The sequence below is a fragment of the Anser anser genome (assembly GCF_964211835.1).
Source record: "Anser anser genome assembly, chromosome: 15".
NCBI lineage: Eukaryota > Metazoa > Chordata > Aves > Anseriformes > Anatidae > Anser > Anser anser.
The window spans coordinates 10,196,177-10,221,695 of NC_139736.1; the positions used below are offsets into that span (position 1 = coordinate 10,196,177).

Consider the following 25,519-nt stretch of genomic DNA (forward strand, 5'->3'; position numbering starts at 1 on the left):
TGGGTGACTCCTTTTGTTCCCTTCTTAATATAGCCATGAGAAATAATGAACAAACATTCCCTATACGTCACACTGCTGAATCAGGATGTTCTTGCTTTGTTTGCTCAATCTTCATCACAGCGAATAAAATAATTTACATGCAAGTGGGATTAGCAAGGTGTAATTTTAAGACCTATTTATGTCTTCCAGCCATGGTAAAATAACATTCTCTGATAGTAAAAATAACATATTTGATATATTTTGAGGAAAACACCAATATAGAGTTTTCTAGTTACTTTTACAGGGCCCTTTCTGGTCGATGAAAGTCTTATGAAGGAGGTTGTACTTTTTTTTTTTTCTTTTCAGTAAGTAATGTTCCAGAAAAAGCTATCAGACAAAAATTTCTTTCAAAAAATAATCTATGAATTAATGTGTTATTGAAAAGTAAGAATTTGGTAACTCTAGATTATAGTGTTAGTGGTATCTATTTTGGAGATCAGTATGTGTAGACTGAAATAGACTCTGTATTAAGACCAACCACTTTGCTTTCTCTGCTAAGTCTCTTTGACTATAATTAGCAAATTTTTCATCTGAAAGATAAGTCATCAGCAGTGTTACCTGTGTTTCTTTAGCGGTCAGTGGGGATAGAAGTGTCTATGACAAGATGACTTGGAATAGTGATTTTGAATTATCTTCGGGTGGGACTGTATTGCTACTGACTACAGAAGATTCTTCAAGAGAGTAGGTGGCTCTCAAGATATTGGCACAGTCTTTTTTTCTTTTTCTTCTTTTAAATTGTCTATGTTGTGGTCATATAGGTGGTTGTATGAATGAACACTAGATTAATTCTGTCCTTAAGGTCTAGTCACTATATTCACCTTAAATTTAAAAAGTTTGAAAAGTTCATTCATCCTTCAAGGGTTGTTGTTTGTAAGAACACGTTTTTACTTCTGACATTGCTGGAGCATAGTGATTCGTCTTAAGAGTTATTCACAAAAAACATCTCTTAAGCTTCTTATAATAGCAGAAATTATCCTTCATTAGATACTGACAGTTTCCATGATGAGCCTAATTATAGGAAAAGGAAAAAAAAAAATCCTAGGCTAGCTATATTCTGCCATGCTAAAATTATGCAAATTAGTGAGTGATAAGAATAGAAACTGAATTAGGATAGTCAGATTTGCTGGATGAAAAAGGGGGGTGGAACATTACCAACATTCTTAAAACTGAGTACATGTATGCTTCACACTCAAAGGATGTTAAGTCAATCCACACTATTTGTCTATAGTATTTATCATTAGTGACCAGAATAAATTTCAGCTACATGAACTATTTGTAATAATTTAACTTAACATTCTTTTTTTTTAACAAAAACAAATAATTTTTTGTTCTCTTCTGCCACTGGTGATTTACATGAAATTTTTAGTAGTATTGGGTCCTCTTACGCAGAACAGTACTTAAGCATGTAAATAATCCCTGAGTACTAATATGTATAGAGAAAGAAATGTGAATATTGATCACTGAAGAGCAATATAGGCATCACAAGTGTTCCTCTACTTCACAAGAAGTAGAAAACTGCGCATGTAACAGAGTGGAGAAAAGTGATAAAGAAAACCAGACAAGGAACCAAACAAACCTCTTGTGTCCAGGCATCCTGTTCAAAGTCAGTCACTTGTACTATCTCCTACTCATAACAAGACATAAATATAGACCAAAATCCTTAGTTTACGTAGGAATTTAGTATGCTGTGTTTTATTCAGTGATCACAGGACTTCTGTATCAGCCCCGTGTCTTTAGAAATTGTTTATATTGTAAAGAACTTGCACATAGAGTTAGCAAATGGGGTCCAGGCTGGAAAACATCTTCTGGGACAGATGAAACTCATGGTGTAATTTCCAAGTCCTACTACGCCACGTTTGGCTTCTGGCACTCATAGTGTAAAGACTTCCAAAAGTTTTCATTGTTTAGTAACAAACAAATTGTGGTAAGTGCTTTAAAGGATTCCAGTGTTCCTGTGTTCAAACATGGCAGCAGAAAACAGTATTTTTTTTGAAAATATGGAAGCAGTTTTGCAGCATAAATTTAGAGTTCTGGCCATTCAGTAAAATGGTATCTCTGAAGCTTAATGAACTAAGTGTGATATAATTACATACATAATTATGATATAATGTAAAGTGACCATAACACTTGTCTAATTAATTAGGAGCTAATTCTGTTCCTAATTAACTTACATGTTTAAAGGATTAGAGTGTATATTTGTAAGATCTGTTTTATTACTGTGATCTGAGACTGTGACAATCTTGTGACAATAGGATGAAGAAACTACTGTTTTCTCTGCTTTTATCATTTTTAATTGAAATTCTCATTTCTTTCTTGCATGTTAATTTACATACTCGTAGATTAAGGTTCTGGACATTTAGACTTATTTGTAGACAAAGAAGCAGAGCTTTGTTCTATTTAAACTTGGAAAACACTTGGCCATCATCTTGTGCTGGAATGGTAGGAAATTGTCCTCATCAGAGATGATTAAACTGTTGCATACAACTAATTTCAATACTGCCCCATGTTATCATAATAGGTAATTTAAATGATGATTAATCTCTTCTTGCAAATGATATCATAACAAAAGCCTTCTTACATGTATTACAGATGTTAGAATGCTATACGTTCAGAATTTCTGTGGAACTATTTTTAAAGGTTCAAAATAATTGAGCTTCTACTGTTATTTTTATGACTATAAATAGAGAGTATTCAACATGGCTGCTACAATAAATCAGATCAGATGCTATTGAGTATGGCTTTTAAATGGATTCCTAAAACTATAAATGAAATTCAGCATAATAGTTTGCCTCAAGGTGGGTGACTTGCTGAGTGTTTGGTTTCTAAAGTGTGATTGTAAACAAGTTACCCAAGATTCAGAAGTGTGTCAAGTTCATAATGCCATACCGGCTTTCAAAGTGAGTGCTAAGTAGTATCGACTGAGCAGTCTGATACTTGTATTTAAACATTTAATGAACATCCTTGTTTCTCAGCTGTCAGCAGGAGTTGGATGTCTACCATTTTTCAAACCTGCTGAGATGTAATAATTCTAGACCCTTTGTACTCAAGGAATTTTTTGCTCATTTGTCCAAACAGATTCCTGAAGCTAATTGACTAACCTTCTCTAAGAAAGTTTCACAAAATATGTGGGGCGGGGAGTGCTGAAATGCTTTAGTTATATTTGTACCACCTTATTATTTTTTTTTATCCAAAGGTTCTATTTTTTGGTTATAATTCGGTTGTTGTTACCTAGCTGTGCTTTTGATGATGTCTTCAAATCTATAAACTGTCTGATGGCAGCCACTAGAATAAGAAAAGCTTCTCACTTTAATATTAGGCTAATATTAAAGGTAATTGAATATTTTTTCATTATTAAAACAATATATACATGAACATAAAAAAAAAACATTAACAGAAAGATGTTATGGAAATTTTAGAGAATTTAAATTAGTGGAAGAAGCATCTGGGGAATGTTAATTTTACCTTCTTTATGAAAGCATTATTCAAAGTAAGTACGCATTTCTTCAGTAAAAGCCATACAAAAATCAGTTTGAAAATCAAAGGTGACTTCTGAGAGTAGAACACTCTTTGCAATCTGTAGGGAGAAACTTGTAGTATGTATTAGAACTCTTGTAAGTTTATGAAACAAAAGTAATTAAAATGCTGTGAATATTTTATCCTTCTTAAACAAGGAACCTTGTTTATAGTGATGGAAATTAAAGCCATTTGGCCTGTAAGGTCCTTCTACCTTGCAGTGCAGGTAGCATTGCCTAGGACTGCTTGTGTGGGAGTGTTCATTGCTGGTTTACCGTTGGACAGAAGTCTGCCACACAGAAGTGGTAGGAGTGATAAATGCATAGTCCTCTTTTTCTGTGTTCCTGATTAATTTAAAAGGAATATTGTCTTTGAATGTATCATTTGAGATATTTAACTGGTATTTCAAAATACGAAGGGCAGGTTTTGGCATTGAGGAGCCCTCGATTTCAACTTTTCCATGTGGAATTCAGTGTAGTGCTTTTGTATGAAAAGCATACCTTGGTCATGTAAGTTAAGTCATTCTTTGTTTTTCTTTTTTGTTTTCAGTGTATGACTACTTTTTTTTTTATTTTAGTGCCATGAACAGAATAGCAAATTAAGATTTCACCACACAAAGCTGAGTTTCTGCTACCATAAATAAATGATGGCTAGAAGAATGAGAATCTTTTGCTACTAGTAGTTTGTTTCTGAAGTTTAAGATGAAGAAAAAACAGGAAGAGATGATTCTTTATCAAGTAATAAACTGATAGAACAAAATCATGTAAAATTTGAGGAACAAAGGAATTGCAAATTAAAAATTATAGTAATCATCTTAATTTCAAAAAGGCACTGAGTGAATTGGCTCTTAATCTGAATTGGGAGCTACAGACATCAACTTGCAATTAATATTGTGTTTGCAAGAAAACAAGGAATAACATGCTTTTGAAAGCATAAAGTGAAAGCACAAAGTCCAGTGAAAGAACAAAATTAATCTTGAGTTATGCCTTGCCATCTGGAATAATCCTTTCTTCATCTAACAAAAGCTGTTTCAGCTAGTAGAGTCGTATTTTAATGGAGGACCTTTTAATAAATGTAACAAATTGTTAAAAGCTAAATCAGGAAAGGATTCGTTTCATCAGCAGTGCTTAACCAAATGAATAACATAAGGGGCATACCTAAGAACTTCTAGAAGCTGACCATTGTATATTAGAGTGGCAGGAGGAAAATTGAGTTTTATTTGGTAGCCTTTTTGTCAGTTTCTAATAATGTTTTCCACTTGTATTAATAAATTTCTTAAAGTAAAGCCAATTTATAGTTAGTGAAGTCAGATATTAAGGATTAATGTTCCTATATATTTTTATTTTAAGTGTGAAGAGTCACAATTTTGTCTCACTCCTTGTTTAAAAATTAATGACTTTTCTTACTCAGAGCTCACTGTAGACATTCACTAGTAAACTTTGTGAACTCATAAATGCATGTATTTATGGAAGCGTGATGTTTATCCTCTTGGCATAGTTGTTGCAGGAGTTGGATGATGAGTAGCAAAGCTTTGTGCAGCTCCTGCTATAAGAGGAGTATCTGGCCACTTGGCATGGCTGGCAGTTAGCCATATTGCAGATTAGCTTTAAGGTCTCTCGCCTTGAAATGGTAATTAATCTCCAGTCATCTAGTTTACTTGGATACTGTATTTCTTTTAGCACGCAGGTGATTGGGGTCAGGGCAAGAGAAGTATTTTCATTTATAGAAATTCTTGTGGCTTATACATCTCTTTCTGCCCCCCAAAGTATTTTTTTCAATGTTTTTATATTGGTATACAAAATAACGTAAAACGGTATTTTTATGAATAAAGTAATAAATGTACATCCATATATATATACATCCAAGTTTAAATATATATATATATATATATATATATAAAATGATAAAAAAGAGGATTGTCTTAGAAATATCCAAAACGTATAAGCCATTGTAAGAGAATAGCAATTGATATGATTTGGGGTGTTTTATTTCTAAGGTTGCTATATTTTTTTTTAAAGAATGTTCCATGTAGAAACAGTATGCTCATGCATGCATTGTACAAAGCATGCAAAGAAAGTGAGTTGTGGGGTTTCCTAGCATTCAGTGCCATGTTTAGAGCAGCTGTTGTTACTACATCCCAGTTGTTTGGAAATCCTAGACAGATGGCCCAAGTCCAGTAGAAGTCTCAACAGAATTTCCAAAAGTTTAATGAGGACGTGTCTGGGAATAACATCTCTCCATGACAACCCTGCTTGCTTCATTCACCACAGGTTGGCTAAAGGAGGCAAATACTGAACTTCCAGAAAAATAATTTGTACTTTGAGTTGAGATACATTCCTCCAAACAATCATTTGCCAGAGTATAGGAACTGCAAGTATCAAAGCTAACTGTCCATTGAATGAGGATTTTTTTCTGGTTATGTTAAAAACAACAAACCAGCCAACCCCTTTGCATAAGACTTCCTCTGACCTGTGTGCATCTCTGTAGCACTTCCCTAGTTCTGTAGAATGCAGGCATTCCAAGCTTAAAAGCTTGCTAGAAAGACTTCTATTCAGCTTACTCATTTCACAATACATCCGATACTTCAGATTTAAGTCTTTGAATAAATATGAAATTACACTGCTTATTGTATATCTTGTGTAGCACATGATTTACTGGATTAGTTTGGTATGAATTTATTTTTTTCTCCTTGATGTTCCATAAAATCCTTGCTTTGTTTCCGTCAGTTACATTTTCATATGGCAGTTTGAGGTGTTATTAATCTGACTTAATTACTCCTTGTTAATTAATTACATTACATTGTTTTCTATAGTTTCTACATTTAGGCTTTAAAAAGGAGAACTGTCAGTACATTATTTTCATAACAGACTACTGTTTCAATGAACAGTCTTAAAAAGTCTGCTCAGTTAACATAACCGCGATTAAAGCTTAAAAAGTTTCATGTGCTCTTTTCATTCCAAGAGTTAAGCAGTAACCACCTAAGAATAAATCACAACACAAAGTTTTGATTTACTGGGAGAAATAGATGTATTAAATTTATGACAATTTTATTCTTATATTGTTAATGGCTTATGACTATGAAGTTTAGAAAATATATATGGTCTGAAAATTAAAATAAACAGTAAAACCACTGCCTTAAATTTTATGTAACATGGAAGGTTTCAAATCAGATACTTAGAGTTTTTTAATTATTTCTTTCTATCATAACATGAAAATAAAACAGTGTGCATGGCAGTCCACGTATTAAATAAGTGAAATCCAAAGAATAATCCTCTTAATTTTAACAAATTTATTTAACAAATTGGTCTATGGAGAAGGTATTCTGTAATAAGATAATCCTATGGGTTCTCTCTGCGTTGGTAGTTAAGGAAAGCATAGCATAGGGTTAACGTTAATTTACAGCCTTCCTGAAATGTATGCTAGTCTTCTCGATAGGCACATTATTGCAGTTTATAAATGTTGGTTTTGGGAAACCATGATAAATGAGAGGGCTGTGTTGTGAACTAATATGAAGATTTTTTGGTAAAACTGATGTTAGTTTCTTACTGTATCTTGCCTTTTCTTCTTTTCTGTCTTTGTCAGTCATCTTAGCTTTCTTGCTGACCTAGGTTTTTGGTTACTTTGAGTATAGTAAGTGCAAAAATAGCCATGATAAATTATGATATGTCATTCCTGTAGTCTCTTATGTCATTTGCAAGTGAGATGTATAGATGTAAGGGGAATACTGACTATGTGCAGAGACATTTTTCATCACATTGTGAAAGCTTTGTGCACAATTGTTTAAACAAAAGTGCCATATGTAGTCAAACTTTATGCTGATATAAAATGCTGATCTTGAAGGTCTTCAGTGAGAAAATTTTAAGGAAGATTTACAAGAAAATTAGATATTAAAATAGCTTTCAAAATTAATTTCAAATACTAATTATCTTCTGAATTTATATATTCTTATATGAATCAAAAGTCAGTTTGCAGGCATTTAATCAAATGAATTATGGAGTTTTCTCTCTACCTTAATGTGATTGTATGTATAATCTAGATTTTGAAAAACAGTGGAAGCATTTATTAAACCTCTCTGATGAGGGCTTGTTTACTTTATATGTGCTATCTTGTTTTCTTTTTCCAGAAATTCATGATCTATGAAGAGAAGTTGAATTGGAGTTTGTGTAAATTGGGGGAGAGAGACTTACTCAGAAAATGCCTTCGAGTAATCTTCAAATATGTAAATGGTAGTTGGGAATAGGAATAGGATAAAACAGTTTTCATTCAGTGTGGATAAGAAAGTAATGGGCTTAAATGGCAGGTGAAGCAAGTTTGAGTAGTTATCAAGAAAACCTTTCTGAGAAGAATACTTACATTTAAATAGATTGTGCACAGAAGCATGAAATATTCTTTAGTGAAGATTTCTAAGAATAAATTAGACAATTAAGTGTCAGGAATAAAATAATTACAGCTGATTCTGCTGTATGGGAAAAAAAAGGAAATATTAGATATTAGATGAAGTATGAAATGCCTATTCTCAGCCTTATTGTCTGTAATTTCTATGATGTGTGAGTAGTCCTGTGCAAGTAATATGAAATGATGTTTTAGAACGGAAATAAAAACAAAAATAGAAATAGAAGCATAGGCTTAGTTTACAAAGGCTTTGGGTATGAATTGGAGTCACTACATATTTAGCTATAGTTACAAAACAGCCAAATACTTTGTTTGCATTTTTTCCTGTTAAGATGAGAAAACCTGCCTCAACAGTGCTTGCAAGAAAGCTCCCCGAAGCATTTACTGTAGTACTTGTAATATTGTTTTATAGTATTTTATACGATATAAAAGCATTTATTTTATAATATTTTATATTATTCAAATAGTTTATCTTATTTTGATACTTCTAATAACTGTTTGTTTTAGAGCTATTACTTCTAAACAGATTGTCTTAAATGTTTATGTAATTTATCATTGTAATTTGAGGTATCTCTTTATTTTAGTTCTGCCAAACATTTGGAGCACTGATGGTGAATTTACTATTCCAGACCAAAAGCAAGTAGAAAACAACGAGGAACTAGCCAGCTCTTATGAAAGAAAATTGATTGAGGTAAAGTCTGCACTGTACAAATCTTATGGGATCATAATGGTAAAATAACACTTGAAGCTGTGTAAACATCTTTTCCTTAGCTGTCTTTTTTCCCCCTTTAGTCTAAAATACAATTCTGATTTTTGTTCTAAGAATTAAAAATGAAAGGTTTCATTTTCTGACTTCTGTGGTTAAGATACAACTTTGTTCATTCAACTTCAAAGCCCATTTAAAGCAATTTAGGTGATTAAAAATACTTTTAATAAAGATACACATTCATATTTGATATTAAAATTGACTGTTATCAAAATATATTGTAGTTTACAAAAATAATGGACCACACTTGTTTAAACAACGGTTTCATCTATCAATTTTGATCTAGAATGTTTTACTGCATTAAGACATACAACTTTCATGAAGATTTTAATAAGTAAACAAGTTCCTTAAACTTATAATTGAAGCTGGTGAAATAATGGGTGTCAGACATTGCATAAGCTACAGTACATAATTAACAAGCTTTGTTGTATTGTGAGTTGAGCTTTAAAGTTTCCTGAGGATATAAAGAAATCTGTCACTTTTTTCTTTGCTTTTATACTGTTTTCTGATTGTACCATTCTGTTCCATTTTTATGTTGTTTTATATGTGGCTTATGGAGTACTGCAGTATAGAAATGAATACTGGAAGTTACTAGTTATGTTGATAGGAACTTTTTCTAACGTGATCATAACACAGGATTCTTTGTGGTGGAGTAATATCAAATTCATTAGATTTAAAAGAAAAAATAAGAAGAGAGAAAGATTAGGGATTCATCCTAAATTTAAATAAAAATTATTTTTCAGACATAAGTAATGAAATTTAATATCTAATACCCATTTCTCTTATGAAATATTAAATGAACATTTTTATAAAAAGTAAAACAACTTTCTATGTCTTTCGCTTGCCCAAAATACTCTGAAATTGGATACTTATATTAACTGATTAATATGAAGATGACTGAAAATTCGAGTCATGCATCAAAGAGATAAATACAGTTCTTCTAAAACATTTGTACATAGCTATCCTTTTCTCATAGGACCACGTGAAACTAAATTTCTCCATAATGCATGTCTTTGGATGGGTTCTTCTGACTTCTTTCCTCTGTTCTGTACCTTTCAAAAGAATATCTTTAAGACCAAAGGTAAAATATATTTCAGCTTTAAGAGTAACCTCCTTTGTTCTACTCAGCTTCTCTGCATGTTGAAAGATTTATTGGTAACACTCCTGATTTTTGTGGAAGACAGTGTTAGCAGTAGCACTGATGACACAGCAACAGATATAATTGCTGGGAAACCTTGGTGCAGATCACATCCAGAAGAGGAACTCTCACTTGCCAGTCTGTAAAAATATGTTCACGTATTCAAAATAGATGTAACCTCTGTTAAAATCTGGACATACTTGCCGAAAATCATCACTCCTTTTTCTTTCCACAAGTGAAGGATGAGAAGCGAAGTTAGCCTGTACGGTGTTCCACATTGAGGACCAGGATGGAAACCCCACTGAAAGGTTTTCTGGCAGTTCAATTCAGCTATAATTGGGTCTGAAAAATGTTCAGACTTTAAGCAGTTTTAAGACTGTTAGTTTGTGCCTAGTAGACTATTTCAACTGAAGACAAAGGTCCCCTTGAGCTTCTTGGTAGAAATTCTCTTGAAGAAATGATTAGCTGGGAAGAGGATTAAAACAATGGTTTGACTATTAATTAGGAAAATTTTGTTCATGATAACACATTTAGTTATTTAACTTAATATATTATTTCAGTTTCTTACCATATTTTTAATACAGGTTAAAAATTTCAAAGTTATTTATTTAATGAAATATGATTAGAAAATCTGATATAACCAGGTAGATTTAACAAACAAACGAGCAAAACCCTGCAGCTTAAAATTCTGAAGGAGTAAAGAAACTTGAATTTTTTGGGGTCTTACGCTTAAAACAGCATTACAGAAGTTTTTGTAAAAGTTCTACGTAAAATATGTTGTGTGGAATATTTCCTTTCAGACATAGTAGTGAACTATCTATATAGTTATCATAGTGTTTTCTAAACCCTGACTGAAAGCTTGTGGGATGTTGCTAGGTCTTTGGCTACCATTAGCATTACACATACACGCATGCACTCATTTTCTAATGTCATATGCTTTGGGACTATAAGGTTATTTTGTATCAGAAGAAAAGTATGTTAGGTGGATTTATACAACTTTCAAACCATGAATAATGAGATGTATTTAAAATCATTACATTTTGTGCCTTTGCCCTGCATTGTTTGCTGTATGTAAGTTATAAATACATTCCATTTGGTTTGTCCTGCTTATGCAAGGTTTCTCAGAATAACATCAGTGGAATTTTTCCTGTTAACACACCATGGGAGAGACAAATTCTTCAAAGCTTGCATTGCAGCTAAGCTCAAAATAAACAGTTTCTAAAGACTTGCTCTCATGTCACACCTGATATTGCTACGGATTTAAAATGAAGCAAAACAAACAAAAACCTAAAGCAGCTGGTATATCTGTTTGCACGTCCTGACAAGTAGACCTGTGTTGGGATTGTTATCTGTAAGAGGCTATTTCTAATGGTTCTATTACTTCTCTTTGTGTCTTCTATGTTTGTAGTCCAGTAATGAACTAGTAAACAAACCTAAATAGGCTTTAACCCGTATTCCATCAATTTAAGTTGTAGAATATGCTCATGATGTACTAAATAGTATTACAAGAGAGCTCTGTTAAAGACTCAATAAATTACATTGAATTTTCTGTTTCCTGGAATAGACGATTCCTGTCAGACTAGGGAATGAGAAGGCTAGCTCCTCTATTGGACTAAAAGGCTTCCAATATCCTGAAACTATCACGATATATCTAACCCTCATCTCTGTGCAGAAATATTTGTTCTATAAGAATGTTGGAGGCAAAGCAAAATGTCTTTTTTTTTTTTTTTTTTTAATAAAAAGCACAATCCTTTCCAGCTTTCCAGGAGTTTCCTTCTAGAAGCCAGTACAAGAAACATTTCTGAATCAGAATTTTTCTACATAAATTATCTGGGAGTTTTAAAAGTCAAGTTCACTAGAATTCTGCAGTTTGCCTTTTAACAAACTTGAAAATATTCTTTTGAACCTTTTCCTATAGCTTACGGAATTAATTTTTTATGTGATAGCTGTATTGTTGTGCCTGAAAAACTTGTCTGGGAACATTTGGTACGTGAGGTTGGGAAACTGTTTTTCTGACACGGAAGGTGTGTGTATGCTGTTCATGTGAACTTGGTGTGAATCACTTTATTCAAATAAGTACACTCAGTAGAAGATTAGAGTTGAGAATTTATTTACGAATATCAGATATTCTGGACTTCTGATGAAAAGATTACGTTTCTGAAAAAAGATGCAGCTTTTCTGAGTAGTTGAATCATTTCTAACACTTGAAACAGGATCTACAAAGGGTAATTTTGGATATTAAATCGAGGTTTGACCATTTTGCAGAGTTCTGGTCAATTTTCTAGCCTTCTTTTCTTTTTCATAGAACAAGTAATTTGGCCAGTTGCATCCTGAGGCCTCAAAACCACGCTGCTGATTATTTTTGCTCAAACTGCCCTCTTGATTGAGTTTTAACTTTAATATCTTCAATTTCATTTCAAAAAGCTCTGAAGACTTTAAGCTATCTTAAGGATTTTTTTCTTTTTGATTCAGCAGCTACACAAAAGGGTAAATTATGGATTTTTATCCCTGTAGTTGGGTAGGTGAGTCTTTTAAACACTTTCAAATGTCTGACCTTTCATACTTCTGTGTAATGGAGTACCGAAATAGGATAGTATCTTGTGAAAAGCATCTGTGTGACTTTCTTTAAGGCTCTTTGTGCTGCTCTCACTGTGAGTAAATGGAAGCTCAGAGGTACCCATTCAGTCTATAAAATTCAGATTTACATTTAATAAAAACTTTTCAATTGTATGTTATTGTATAATCCATGTTTTTGAAGATTAGAGGATTTTCAGACATGGGAATATGACTGTTGCATTTCATCATGAACACAGTTTTTTGTTTGTCTGTTTTTGTTACACACTTCTTTCTCATCTTGTAAGACATCTGGTCAGGGAAGATACCTTAAATCACTAAAAGCTTTGCCAGAAAGAGTCAGCATCTTTGTAGAATCGTCTTTCAATTTCACCTAGCAAATAACAGTATATTGTTATGAATTTCTTGACTGTGTCCAGAATTGAAATCCTAAAGTGGGAAATTTTGATACGGCAGTTTTGCTAATGTCTGCACAATGTACCACTTTAACGCCATATGATTATGTGGAAAGGCTGTGACAGTGATATAGTAATATATGTATCTACTTAAAAAAACACCACAGCTCTGACTACAGAGAACTATTTCACTGCTTGCCAATTTTTCTTGTACTCTTGTTTGTAAAAATAAATAAATAAATAAATTGTTCTTTTACTTCTTTTTTGCAAGCTACTGGTAAACCTAGAACCTTTCACTGTTCTAACAGAATGTGTTCTTACCTGTTAATGACATTTTAAGAGAAGAATAAAAAGAATTTTTTCTTGTTAGAGAAAAACTCTGAAATGTTAAAAACTTAGTTTAAAATTATCTGAGCACCATTTCATTTAGCTACATAACCTATTTGAAAATCAATGCAGATAAGTTTTGTATTTTTGACAACTGTATAAAGACGTAGATTGTTTCCCTTGATATTAGAGCAGAATGCCTATAAATACAGCTATTAAATAATAGCACGTTTTTGCTTATAGGAGAGATCTAAAAAGTAATACCTTCTGTGAAAAGTTAAAAATCTCTGTCTCTTGTTAGTATTGAATAAATAGTGCAAGTTGGCCAGCTGTATTAGTTACTGGCAGCTACTTTGTTAGTGTACTTGCCTGCAGTGTGAGTTTCCATTCAGCAGGCAAATGGGATAGATCAGTGCATCATGGACAGTGATACCTTTTGGAAATTGTTAGTTTTATTATTTAAATACCTTAGCATGGCATGCAGCCTTGCTATTAAATGTTAGTTTACTTGTGTTTGAAATGAGTACAGCAAACAGTCCTAAATTATTAAATCGGTCAGTGCATTTTTATGGCATCAAACCCTTATGTAGCTTTTATTGGTTAAACCATTATTGGAATATTGTGAGATGGAATTTCATCTGGCCAGTACGTATTGACACAAGGGTAGACTTTTTTGTTAGTTTTTACAAAAATTTGTATTATTTCATAAGAATTGTGAAATCTGTTTATTTATGTATATGTTTATTTTCTCAGTAATAATGCATGTCCAAATATTAAAAAAAAAAAAAAAAAAATCGGAAGGATCTGGACAAGCTGTTTGCCCACAAGAGTTCACAGCACACAAGCAAAGTTGCTACATGCACTCGTGCTAGAAGTGTATTAGCAAGAGCGATTTTTTGTGCAACTCTAGAAATACAACGTGTAGTTCTCTGAACAATGTGTACAGCACCTCTCTCATTAGCAGTGTAGTCCTGGTGTTCTTTTCTGAGGCAAAGACTGATGTGCCCATGAGTTGCTGTGCACTTTGTCAGTGATCCACTTGTTAATGTGCACACTGGTCACCTTTTAAATTTCTTTATAAACTTATTTTTCAGTCTCCCTGCTTATTCAGATAACAGTAAATAATTATGGTGTTAAGCTGTCTGTTCTGCGAGGAAAAAGTAGTGTGGTATTTACAGTTAACCATGGTTATTTCTTATCTTAGCCCCTGTATTTTAGCTGTTACAGGCTACTGTTTTCAAGGCTGTTATTGAGCTTTTCAGGGAGAGGCAGTACCCTTTATTATACCTAATCACATACTTGGGAAAACATGGACAAAGTTCTTCAGGTTAAACACATGCTGTGGTTTATATGGCATCTTTAGTGGCAATTATCAATTACGCAGCCATCTATTGCTCAAATCCTCCTTCTATATCACAGCACCTACCTACCCCGCAGTTGTAATGGCACAGTAGTTTCTAGGTCTGTGGTGCAAACTGGCTTAGCTTAAAAAATGTTGTTGAGGTGCTTGCATTCGGATCACTTTTCTAACCTGACAGTCTTGCACATAGTGTATATGGAAATGAATGACGGTGAAGAGCAGCAGCATTGTGCAATTTCTACCAGATTTCTTTGTTGTAAAGTCTTCGGACACAGCTGACATCAAGGTGCAGCTGAAGTATGGCAGCAGCTGCTGAATGTTACCTCACTATGGTAATCCATCATGATTTAAAAGAAAAAGGACGATGTGTAACTTAGGAGGAGAGTTCCTAGCAAGGGGATAAATGACAGCAATTTAACAACTGTGGAACATTGAAACCACAGACTGACGTGAATTTAAGCATCCCTCTCCTAGGAGGAAATACTGGGGTCCAAAAATTGAGCCTGGATGGGGGACGGAGAAGAATGGGATGGGACACACAACATGATGATGACAGTATTGTTGTTGCAGCCCAAATGTGGCATATGGGTGATAACAATAAGAAAATTGTGATGAGCAATAAACAAACCATTTGTGTTATGTTCTTGTGGTTCCACAGCCATTAATCAATACTGGATCTATACCCCATCAGGTCAGCTGGGTTGACGAGCTGGTTTGGATCAGGTATAGAACCACAATTGCATTTCGTAGCTGAAACATGAAATATTAAACTTGAGCCAGTCGTTTGTGATTTTTGTTGGTTCTGTGCAAGTTATGGGAGGATAGTATATAGCTTATCCATTATAAAGCCTGCTGGGTCAGAGGTAGTCATTCACTTTTTTTTTTTTCAATTTAAATAATCAGTGTGATTTACACTAGATAATGTTTTGTGGTATGTGAAAGTACCTTTTCTGAGTCCTTGGTTTTTAATATCTGATAATAGAATGAATTTTGGTTCAAGTCCTCTTGCCTTAGAATAGCTATCTCAGCACAGAAGCTGTGCTTAAACCTTCTTCCAGGTGTGAAAAGAGAAGCTAAAAGGATTTAGGCACAATGAGAAGGGTATTTAGAGATTTCGTATCTTTTATCTTGGACTTTGGCTTTTGCTATGAGGATATATGCAAAGATGCAGCAGCTACAGATATGCTATTATTTTATCCCTCTAATTAATACTTAATTCATCTCACATTAACACTTACCAAACTCATTTTCCTATGTGTATGATTTTACTTTTTGTGGTTACTTTCTTTTTCCCTTTGCATGCGTAGGTCTTGCCAATGTTGTTTTCCTGCTTGATATGTTTGTTAGTGCTCCTTTTTGTCAGAATTAATCCTGGTAAATATTATAGGTACTGCCTACAGTTGACAGACACTGAAATATTGCAAGCATTAATGTGTAGTTCATTTTGCATGTGCACAGTTCCCAATGTATCTTGAATTGAAAGTTGTGGTTTATTTTCTTCTTGTTGTTTCAGGTGAACCGTGACTTGTGATTAACTTACGTGGCTTTAGTGAACAAACAAAAACAAATAACAAAAAAAAAATTCCACCCTATTCTTAAATGGATCTTTCAGTCTGTCTTGAATGAAATAACTTGCTTGCCAAGAATGCAAATGTCAAGAATACAAGGTGGAAATGAAGTAATTAAAAAGGAAGCAATGACTAAGCATTTTACAGCTATAGAGATGTATTTGTCTGAGTTCTAGAGAATTCTGCCTGGGTTGTAGTGCAGTTCAGCGCAACACTGAAGTGTTTCTTTGAATGCTGACTTCAGTGTTTGTGACTGAATTATCCCTCAGGCTGGACCTGGAAGAAACTTTTATTTTAATTTTTTTGATTCTGACCCAATGATAATGATACAATTCCTACCAGGTTATTATGACTTTATGTATTATTGTGTGGTGTGTGATTTCTAATTTGTGTGATGTTAATTTTTCTCAAGTAATTTCTTTTAATCCTAGCAGAGTGGGACAAAGTAGTGGTAAAATTCAATGCTACACACAAGTAGTGTGGAAGACTGCTACAGTCTTAGAAGTGCTACCACACTATCGAACAGGGAATGTTTTTGAGTATGTGCATGTGTGCATTGACTACTATCTGCTAGCAGCTGTTTTGAATTTTACTATTTTTCATTTGTAGAAAAAGTTAATTATTCATATTCAGTAAGATACATGCTGTTTTTTTGAAGAACTTGGCTTTATTTTTCTTGGGAGGAAAAGTGATGAAGATTGTTCGTTTTTGATAAAAGTCATTTTCTCATGGAAAATATAGACCCTGGCTTCTACTGGGAGGAAAGTGAAACCACTTCCCATTTTGTCTAGATTTTCTTCAGAAATATGTTGTTTTGAAACCATATTTGAATAAAAGTTTTTTTGTTGTTGTTTTTAGTGATGGCTGGGGAAAATTACCAATACTCGACACAAATCCACTGATTCAAATGTGGTTCTTGCAGATATTTTAATGAATTTTAGCTGCAAGTTGCATTAAAAAAAAAATCTGAGTTCCATTAAAAGACTCTTAAAAAAGAAATAAATGTTGTTTTGGTGCAAGTTCTTAAAAGGCAATTTCTGTGCTCTAAAAGCTTCTACTTCTAAGGGTGATTATATTATTCATATGCTTAGTGAAACATACCTAGAGTGTTTTAAGTTAACAGCTCAGTCCTTTGCTGTGGAACATTAAAGTGCGATTTGCCTCTGTAATTTCTCTGGAGATGGTCCTTAAATCTGGTATAGCTGGACTCAATAGATGCAGTGCTGTTGGAGAGCAGGAGCAGATTTAGGTTTTCTTTTGACAACACGTCTTTGGAGTTCTAGTAGTGTGAAGTCTTCTAAACGCTATGTGCATTAAGCTCACTTCTTTGAGATAAGGATATGGGCTCTTTAAGTGTGCTTTCTGGTATGACCAGGACCAAATCTGAATGATCCTGTGACCAAGGGAAACGTAGCCAATTTGTACGTTAATTTTCTGCATTAAACATTGTCACGGAGAGAAACAATTATGAAGATGAATGAAGTCCCAGTAGGGAAAATTGTTGATTAGGGTTCAGTGTGGAATGAATAAAGGAAGATGTGATGACATAAATTGTAACTGAAATGGTATAACCTTGTTATTATCTTAAAATAAATTGTGGTTTAAAGAGCCAGTTGTACAAGAAGTTACTGGATTTGAAGGACTCTCTCTAATATAGAAATAAATTCCAGAAGAATACTTGAGATTCTGGCATAATTCTTAGTACGTTTTTGTTATTTGATCAGTGATGTCATCTCATTGCTTGTCAACTTGAAGCTGTTTCACTGTTTCTTTATCATGTGAAGGATGCAGATTGTCTGGAACGAGGCACTGAAGTAAAAAGCAAGCAGTAAATTAAAGAAATTGAATTAAACTGCTTTATCTTGGGGAAATTTCCTGGGCAAGAGGGAGAACGCAGAATAGTAATTCAAGGAAAGACAAGCCTGAAGCAGAGTGAACTGCCTCCAGAAGGAAAACTATGAACTTTTGAGAGATTTGGCAAAATCCCAAGTCCCCGTGCTATTGCTGAAGTAGCAGATTGAGGCTCATCTTATTCAGCTCTGCTCCTAATAATGTTACCCCGTTGCCTCTATATTCTCTCAGCTTTGGATGGCTGTATGAGATGTTTCAAGAGTTGCTGTAACCTGAAAAATAGAATGTTTAACTGTATTGTTACGGTAGTGTGCTATGCCCACTACTGAGGTCAACCAGTCACTGATTATGTTTTCATCTAACCTCTCCTGTTATGTGTAGCTTTTCTTGTTCTGCCATAGGACTGCTTTTCTGGCACTGCACCTATGATCATGGCCCACATCAGTATTCCCTTTTGTTAGAGAATATAGGGAGACTGCACATGGAAAGGTCTAACAACAGGATTTTCTGAATGGAATTTTTCTTTTCCCCTCAAAGTAGTTCTACAGACACCTTTTAGCTCAAATTTCTTTGCTATAAGGCTACAGGCGCCATTATCAGTTCAAGACAACTCCCTTGCCAGGTATATTAGGTATTGATGGGTCATCTATCAGAATTAAAACTTTCATTCAACTTTGTAGTCTAGGTTCTGAAAGGAATAGCTCAAAACCTTCCTGAACACAGATGTCTTTCCCTGTTCCAGATAGTTTCCTCATCACCCTCTTTTGAAGATAACAGATTCTGCTGCAATATAGATCTTTGCTATTCTGGATCCCTTGACCTTTTGGAGTTCTGCACCCCATTGGTTTATGCTTGTGTGTAAGAAAAATTCAAGAACTCGGTATTGTCTTTAACCTTGATTTGAGTTTTATTGTTTTTCAGATCTCTTAGCAAGAAATCAACTTAAACATAGTTTGCTGTGCAAATTGTTGTACTTTTCTTGCACATCATTCGTCCAGCCCTGTTTGCTTTCATATACATACTACCTCAGTTGGTGCTTTTTTAACCATTTTAATCAAAAATGGAGAGCACAGACACAGCAAGACTGTGTATAAAGTGGCCATGCTTGAGGCCACCATGTTTTACGTATGCACAAGGACGTGCGTCACAGCAAAGCTGTTTTATTTATGCTCCTTTGACCCCTCACAGATTTGCCTGGGATGAGTGGACTTCTAAATCCACGTAAGAGTTACAGAATGTTACTCATGAATTATTGACAAAGTTGAATTTCGTTTGTGCATTTTACATTATTCCCAATTCAAAATATTCTGATTGATTTGTACCTGTCAAGTTCTTTGCTCATCAAAAATTAAACTGAGAACAAGTTAAGAGGTGTTTTATTAGAATCAGTTACCGTGGGATCTCCTCTGATTGGGTAAAATAAGATATAGATCTAAAGTTGTAATGTTTTCGTGTTGAGTTTAATAACAAAACAAACGTTTCAAGGCATGACTGAAAATTATTTTATGTTACTAATGTTCTGTTTAAAATGCTGTATTAGCAGCACTATGTGCTACTTGGAGAATGCTGTGAAATAAATATAAGTTGGTATGCATGTAAGAAATTATTATATAGTGTATTTTTTCAATTTAGAACAGTTATCTCTGGGCTATGTTTTTCAGGTGGCTGAAATGCATGGGGAACTGATTGAGTTTAATGAGAGGCTGCACCGTGCTTTGATGGCTAAAGAAGCTCTTGTGTCCCAGATGAGACAAGAACTAATTGATTTGAGAGGGCCGGTAAGTGTTTGTTTATTACATTGAGAAATACTGTTCTCAAAACCATTACTTGTGTTGAAATAAAATCTGCACTACCTTATAAGAAATAACAGCTAATAAACCATCTGTCAAGAATACCTTACTTGGTATTTTTGGTGTTGTTTCATTCTCTTTAGCAGTATTTAATTTATATAGTAGTATTGAAATTATTCAGACAATAAAAGTGTCTGCAGTGCTCAGATGCTTTTAAGTTTGTTTGTTTTTGCTGAGCTTTTTACTTTGGAAGGTTGAAATAATAAAAAAATAATTGGTAGGTTTCTAAATGAGAAGTTACCCATATCCATAAATCTACAGAGGTCAGCATCGCTGTTCTTGAAACACTTTATAATGTGCCTAGAGGCACTGAAATTTTCGATGTTATGCTCAGTCAGTTTTAAAAGGGCCATGAAGACTTATTTCTGTTGTTTTAATTCTTCTGGTTATTATACCTGCCTTCTTTCTCCGCCTTTAGTTTTATCCCTATTTTTGCAGCCTGAGCTAAATACTAAATAGTAGCTTGTGTTCATGAGCTGGTTATTTGAGAAAATTAAAAAAACAAAACAAAACAAAAAACCAACTATCTCCTCCCCTCACCCCCAAGTCCCCAGAAATCAAAGTTTTTGTTTTCTACCAGATACTGCTTCTCTTTGGCTTTTTGTGTTAAAAGATTTGGTTGAAATGTGGAGATGTACAGAGGGGAAACAAAAGTAAAGAAAGTTCCTAATAGTTGTCCGTCTTAGCAGGAAGGTGTATTTTGATGGGTTTTTGTTCATATGATTGCACAGTATTGCACCTTAGTTTTTTGTTCATACTGGAAGCATTCATGGTTATTATATCATGCATATTTTATCATAACAGTTATGTCAAGCGGTTGATAAGAGTTCCGTGTGCACAAGTGAAGCAGGATTTCACCTATAATTTTCATCCTTTTAGGTGCAAACAATCTCATTATTGTGTCAAGAAATGACAAATGATAAATCACACATGTATTATGACTGTACTTTCTTACTCAGAGATTTTAGACCGTATGTCCCTGTTCAGAGATTTTGTTTTTACTTACGTATCCAGATATCCTATTAATAGATATTAACTGTGTATAATTACTTTGTTCCTGTATTAATTCCCGCTTTATTTTACTTATGAATGTTGTGCAGTCCCTTCATCTTTAAATGGATATAGTAAAATTAGACAGTGTTCAGGAAAAAGCAACAGGGATAATCAAAAGCGTGGAGTGGTGTTCTGTATGTGACTGGTTGGGCAGCCTTTCCTCAGTTTGAAAAAGAATCTCCTTTGGGAAGAGTATGGTAGAGAACTGCAAAATGGTGTGCGAAAGATGGAGATCAGCTCTGTGTGGCATCTCCCAGTTAAAAGCACGTTCAAAACAAGCAGGAAGTTGTTTTCCATGGCAGTCTTCTACAGCAGCAGAGCTGTGCAGCCCTTTAACAAAGACTAGACGAATACTTAGAAGAAATATCCATTAGAGGTTACCAAATATGCTAACCTATGTCTTGCTCAAGAAGTCCCCTGACCTGAAAATTGCTGGGGATGGAGAGAATTTAGGGAGAAGTGTTGTATATACTTGCCTGCATGAAGTATGCTTGAGAGGTGGGCATCCACTTGCTTGGTCTACTCTTAAAAATGACATTTGTAATATACTACCTAAATTGATCTGTAGGATGAGTTTGTGCCAAAGGCAGAAATCCCTTGGAATTTTTGCAGCCATGGTATAAGCCACTACTCTCTTTTCCATTTAAGTATTTCTTTTAAAGAATTATTAGACGCAGTCAGCTTATAGTGTAGTGATATAAATATATCAGCAAGCACGTTTCAGGTAATTAGTCAGATATTTTTACAAATTTTATTGTATGAGGTTAGAACCTAGCCTAATCATTGAAATACTGTTGTAGTAGGTATTGTACTCCTGAAATATGTGTCTATTTATGAAACCTGAAACTTAAGTAGCTTTAACAAATCATCAGGTTTTATGATTCTGACAACTCTATTTAATTACCACAGAAGCGATACTGGATTAGTGAAATGCTAGTCTTCATTAGTTGCTACTATCCAAAATAGAACTGTGCATTGAATACAGGCTTTTGAAAGACTTTTTGCATTATCCTAAGAATTTAATACATTTTAATTGCATATTATTAAGCATAACTGTGCTGGTAGTCTATCTGTTACTTAAACTTTAATTAGAACTTTAAAAGTTGGTCAAGTGTGCAACTGTCAGAAATTCAGTGGGATATGAATATTTGATCTCCCCTTGACTTGTTTGAAATGATCAGCCAAATTCTTAACATTTTATTATTAAAATAGTATATAATTTACAGATTCTGATAAAAATAGCTTCCATAATTCTTCACTGACTTCTTTCATTTTAATGCTAATAATCAATTTTAATGGCTGTAATTGATATATGAAATATCCACAATGATCTTTCCAAATTTTTAGTTATGGGGTTTCAGAACTTCTGTAGCAGTTGAAAAACATGGAGTATAATATTAATGCAAAAAGTATGTGCTTGCAGGGAATGAGGAAATACGTTAATGCAATATGTCTCCATCGCTGTACTTTGTGTTACAATGAACAACACATCAATTACAATCTCAGCATAAGTAACAATCTGCTTCAAAGTAGATGTGCAAGCACTGGAACTTATTAATGTCATTCTTTCTCATTTCCAAAGACCACGCTGTTTTTGAGGTCTTTATGCAAAACTCTTACTGAAGTTAATGAAAATAACTGCATATATCTGTGGATAGGATTTCCATTTCAGATATAGGCAAAGATAGGGTACAGGTTGTAGGCGAGATAGAAAAATGTCAGCTCTGTATAAAAGCCCTGGAAAGCCAACCAGTGTGCTGCTGCTTGAGGATGGACTGGAGTGCGAGCAGGTAACAGCTGGTGCTAGGACTTGAGAGAGGGGAGATACTGGATCTTGCCAGCATAATGACTGCCTTGTTCCTCAAAAAGAGGGCAGCAGACCTGTTCAGGACTTGTGCTTCCATATATACGCTCTGGAGCTGTCTCAGCTGTGCACAGTTTTTATTCTTTTCTCTTCTCTGGTAGGAATGACTCAGTTTTTGCTGAGCCATATCTCTTGAAACTTGGGACAGCAAAATTCAGTTTTGCCTTGAGTATTGGTGGGAGTTGAGCTGGTCTGTCAAAACCTTTGGGAAGGGGATTTTCCTTAGTCCCCTTTGAATTTTTATATTGCTTTACAATAAACAATAATGCATATTTATGTTTCTTCGGCAGATATTCTGAAAAACGGTAATATGCAGGCAACATATTACAGAGATGTATTGAACTGATAATTGACTAATGTAGATACCTTATCTAGAAGTTGACAACTTTCAGCTGTTCTTTAGCAAAACACACTAATTTTTCATAGTTGTGGTTTGTGCTTTAGAGTAGTTAATGGTGAGAACACATCCTTTTATGTTTAACTGGCTTTAAAGTAAAGGTTAAGAAAAAAAAAAGCTTTTGTTGATTCATTACCAAATGTTCTTTCAATCTTATTTTCTTAAAACTGTTACTTCTTGGAATTCTGTAGGTGTTAGCTCATCATTGCCTTTTTTATGAAGTTTTGTAGCTATTTAATGTTTTATGATGACACGGCTAACATAAAATGATCACGTGTCTTCTTAGTAGAATGTGCAGTATAAAAGAAAGTGTTCACTAGGTTTTATGTGCTTCAACTTTTCCCATAAATTCTTCATACACACAAGGTACTTTGTTTTAGCATGCTTTGTTTATAAAGCCCTAATATTGATGCTCTGGGATTTCTGTACCTTTCAAAATTATATCGTTTTACAAAGTTTACAAAGTCAGATTTGTTTCTTCACAAAACTGTAGCAAATTCTAACCAGAAGACCTTGCAAGGGTGACACATTTATATTACTGTTACACAGTTTAATTTTTTAATCGTTTCTTAGTAATATTTTTTTTGGCTTTTTATAACTTAAATTTTAAATTTTAATTTTTTTATCATATGCTTTCCATTAAGAAAGCATAATAACTAGTGTGTGGGAATTGTTTCTGTTCTGTAAATATAGGTCCCTGGAGATTTGAGTCAAACATCTGAAGATCAGAGCTTGTCAGACTTCGAAATGTAAGTTTTCTAGTATGCATATTTCTGCTTTTGTGTTGTCTTTGTGGGAAAGAAGAAGAAGCAAGTAGATTGAATAATTTTCTTTCCCTATATTATTTCCAGTAAATGAATTCTCAGATGTGGTGTTCCATTGTTAAAAAGCATGGAGAGCTGCATGGTCCATGCTGTAGTATAGTTTTTAATAATGTTGTATGCAAGGCATTCAGATTCATGGACGTTTTCTTGAAGAAAACTAGGTTTTCCAGTGTCCTAGAACCTAGTATTCTAGCACAGCACCAAAAAGTTACTGTTTCCTGTTGCTTTGGTTTTGGCAGATTCTAGATGATACTGATAACATGATGGTCCTTCTCATTTTTCTCATCTCAATGCATACAAATAGTACTATTAAAAAAAAAAAGTAGGTCACCACAGATCACTTTGGAGTGGTGTGATTTGAAGCTTTGCTTTTATTAGTCCAACTAAGGAATCTAGATTTTGAGGATGATGGTGTGAAAATATAGCTTGTGTTTTTCTATTGCAGAAATTTGGAAGTAAATCACAAAGAGAGAGGTTGGAAATTGCTTCTCCATAACTGTCCAGCGCTCTTCTGTTATTTGATGAACTCATTTTTTTTTTGTTGAGTTTGTGGACCACAGTGTTGAACTTGTTGAAATAAATAGTTTTTGTTTCATGTGTATAATCAAATGCTGTCAAATTTACACTGGGAAAAGAAAAGGTGATTTACTTGATTTTTTCCCCAGTTATATAAATTTTAGGGAATGCTTCTAGATATAATAAGTATAACAGGCTCAGGCAGAACTACAAATTTTCTGATATTTCATTTGAAATGTTAAGTTGCTTCGCTGATGACCTTGATCATTATCTAAATACCTGGAGGTTGCTACTTTGCAATTTTAATATGTAAACATGATTATCTATTTTAAGTTTATCTCTCATCTCCTCAGATCAAATCGTGCTCTTATTAACGTTTGGATTCCCTCTGTCTTTCTGCGTGGAAAAGCTGCTAATGCATTCCATGTTTATCAGGTAAGTAACAAGTTCTAACAGAAATTCAATAATACACTTTCTGACTGGAATGGAACATTTTAATATTTTATCTCAGTATAAGTTTATTAGAGATCAATTAATGGAAATCAGCAGTAGCTTCGTACATGTTCATACATAGGATGACAACGGTCCTCAAAATAGCGTTATTTTGATTGGTGGCTCTTAATACTGTAAAAGCATGTTAATAAAATGGTTGCATTGACCAGAGCACAACAATTCAATGCTGACCAGTAATGCCTTATTCAATATGCATGTTGTAAATACTCTATTTCAGTTCTGCAGTATTAATGACCAGAAATGTTACTTGACTGACAGACAGATATGGATTACTTAGTAGCTCAAAAATATTTTGCATGGTGCAGAAAGCCTTGACTGTGTGTCATTGGATATGTTCATAGTGGGTTTTGCTTCTGCTGGGTCTAAATTTAGAGTTTGCACTCTAGCCTGCCTTGTAGCTGAAGCATTGAAATCCCATGCTGTTTTTTGATTCATGGATTTTCATCTTCAGACCAATTATAGCCATTCTATAAGCAGAATGGCAGGGCTAGCCTTAAACAGCTCTTTGATGTGCTCTATCAATCTACTTGTATTTCTCTTTGTGGATTATTTTTATAATTATTATGATTATAAAATATT

At 34.0% G+C, this 25,519-nt stretch overlaps 1 protein-coding gene across 5 annotated transcripts in view; it reads left to right on the top strand.

Annotated features, from left to right (window-relative positions):
• The window catches only part of SNX29 (sorting nexin 29), a 140,854-nt gene that overhangs the window by 43,701 nt on the left and 71,634 nt on the right, over positions 1-25,519 (top strand). For all 5 annotated transcript variants that reach the window (XR_014572872.1, XR_014572873.1, XM_083800741.1 and 2 more), the window contains exons 15-18: positions 8,529-8,635; positions 19,585-19,701; positions 23,781-23,836; positions 24,781-24,862. Coding sequence is in view for 3 of the 5 variants with exons in the window: in XM_083800741.1 (XP_083656867.1) it covers positions 8,529-8,635; positions 19,585-19,701; positions 23,781-23,836; positions 24,781-24,862 (362 nt within the window). In the remaining 2 variants the exon portion in view is untranslated. The remainder of the gene's footprint in view (positions 1-8,528; positions 8,636-19,584; positions 19,702-23,780; positions 23,837-24,780; positions 24,863-25,519) is intronic.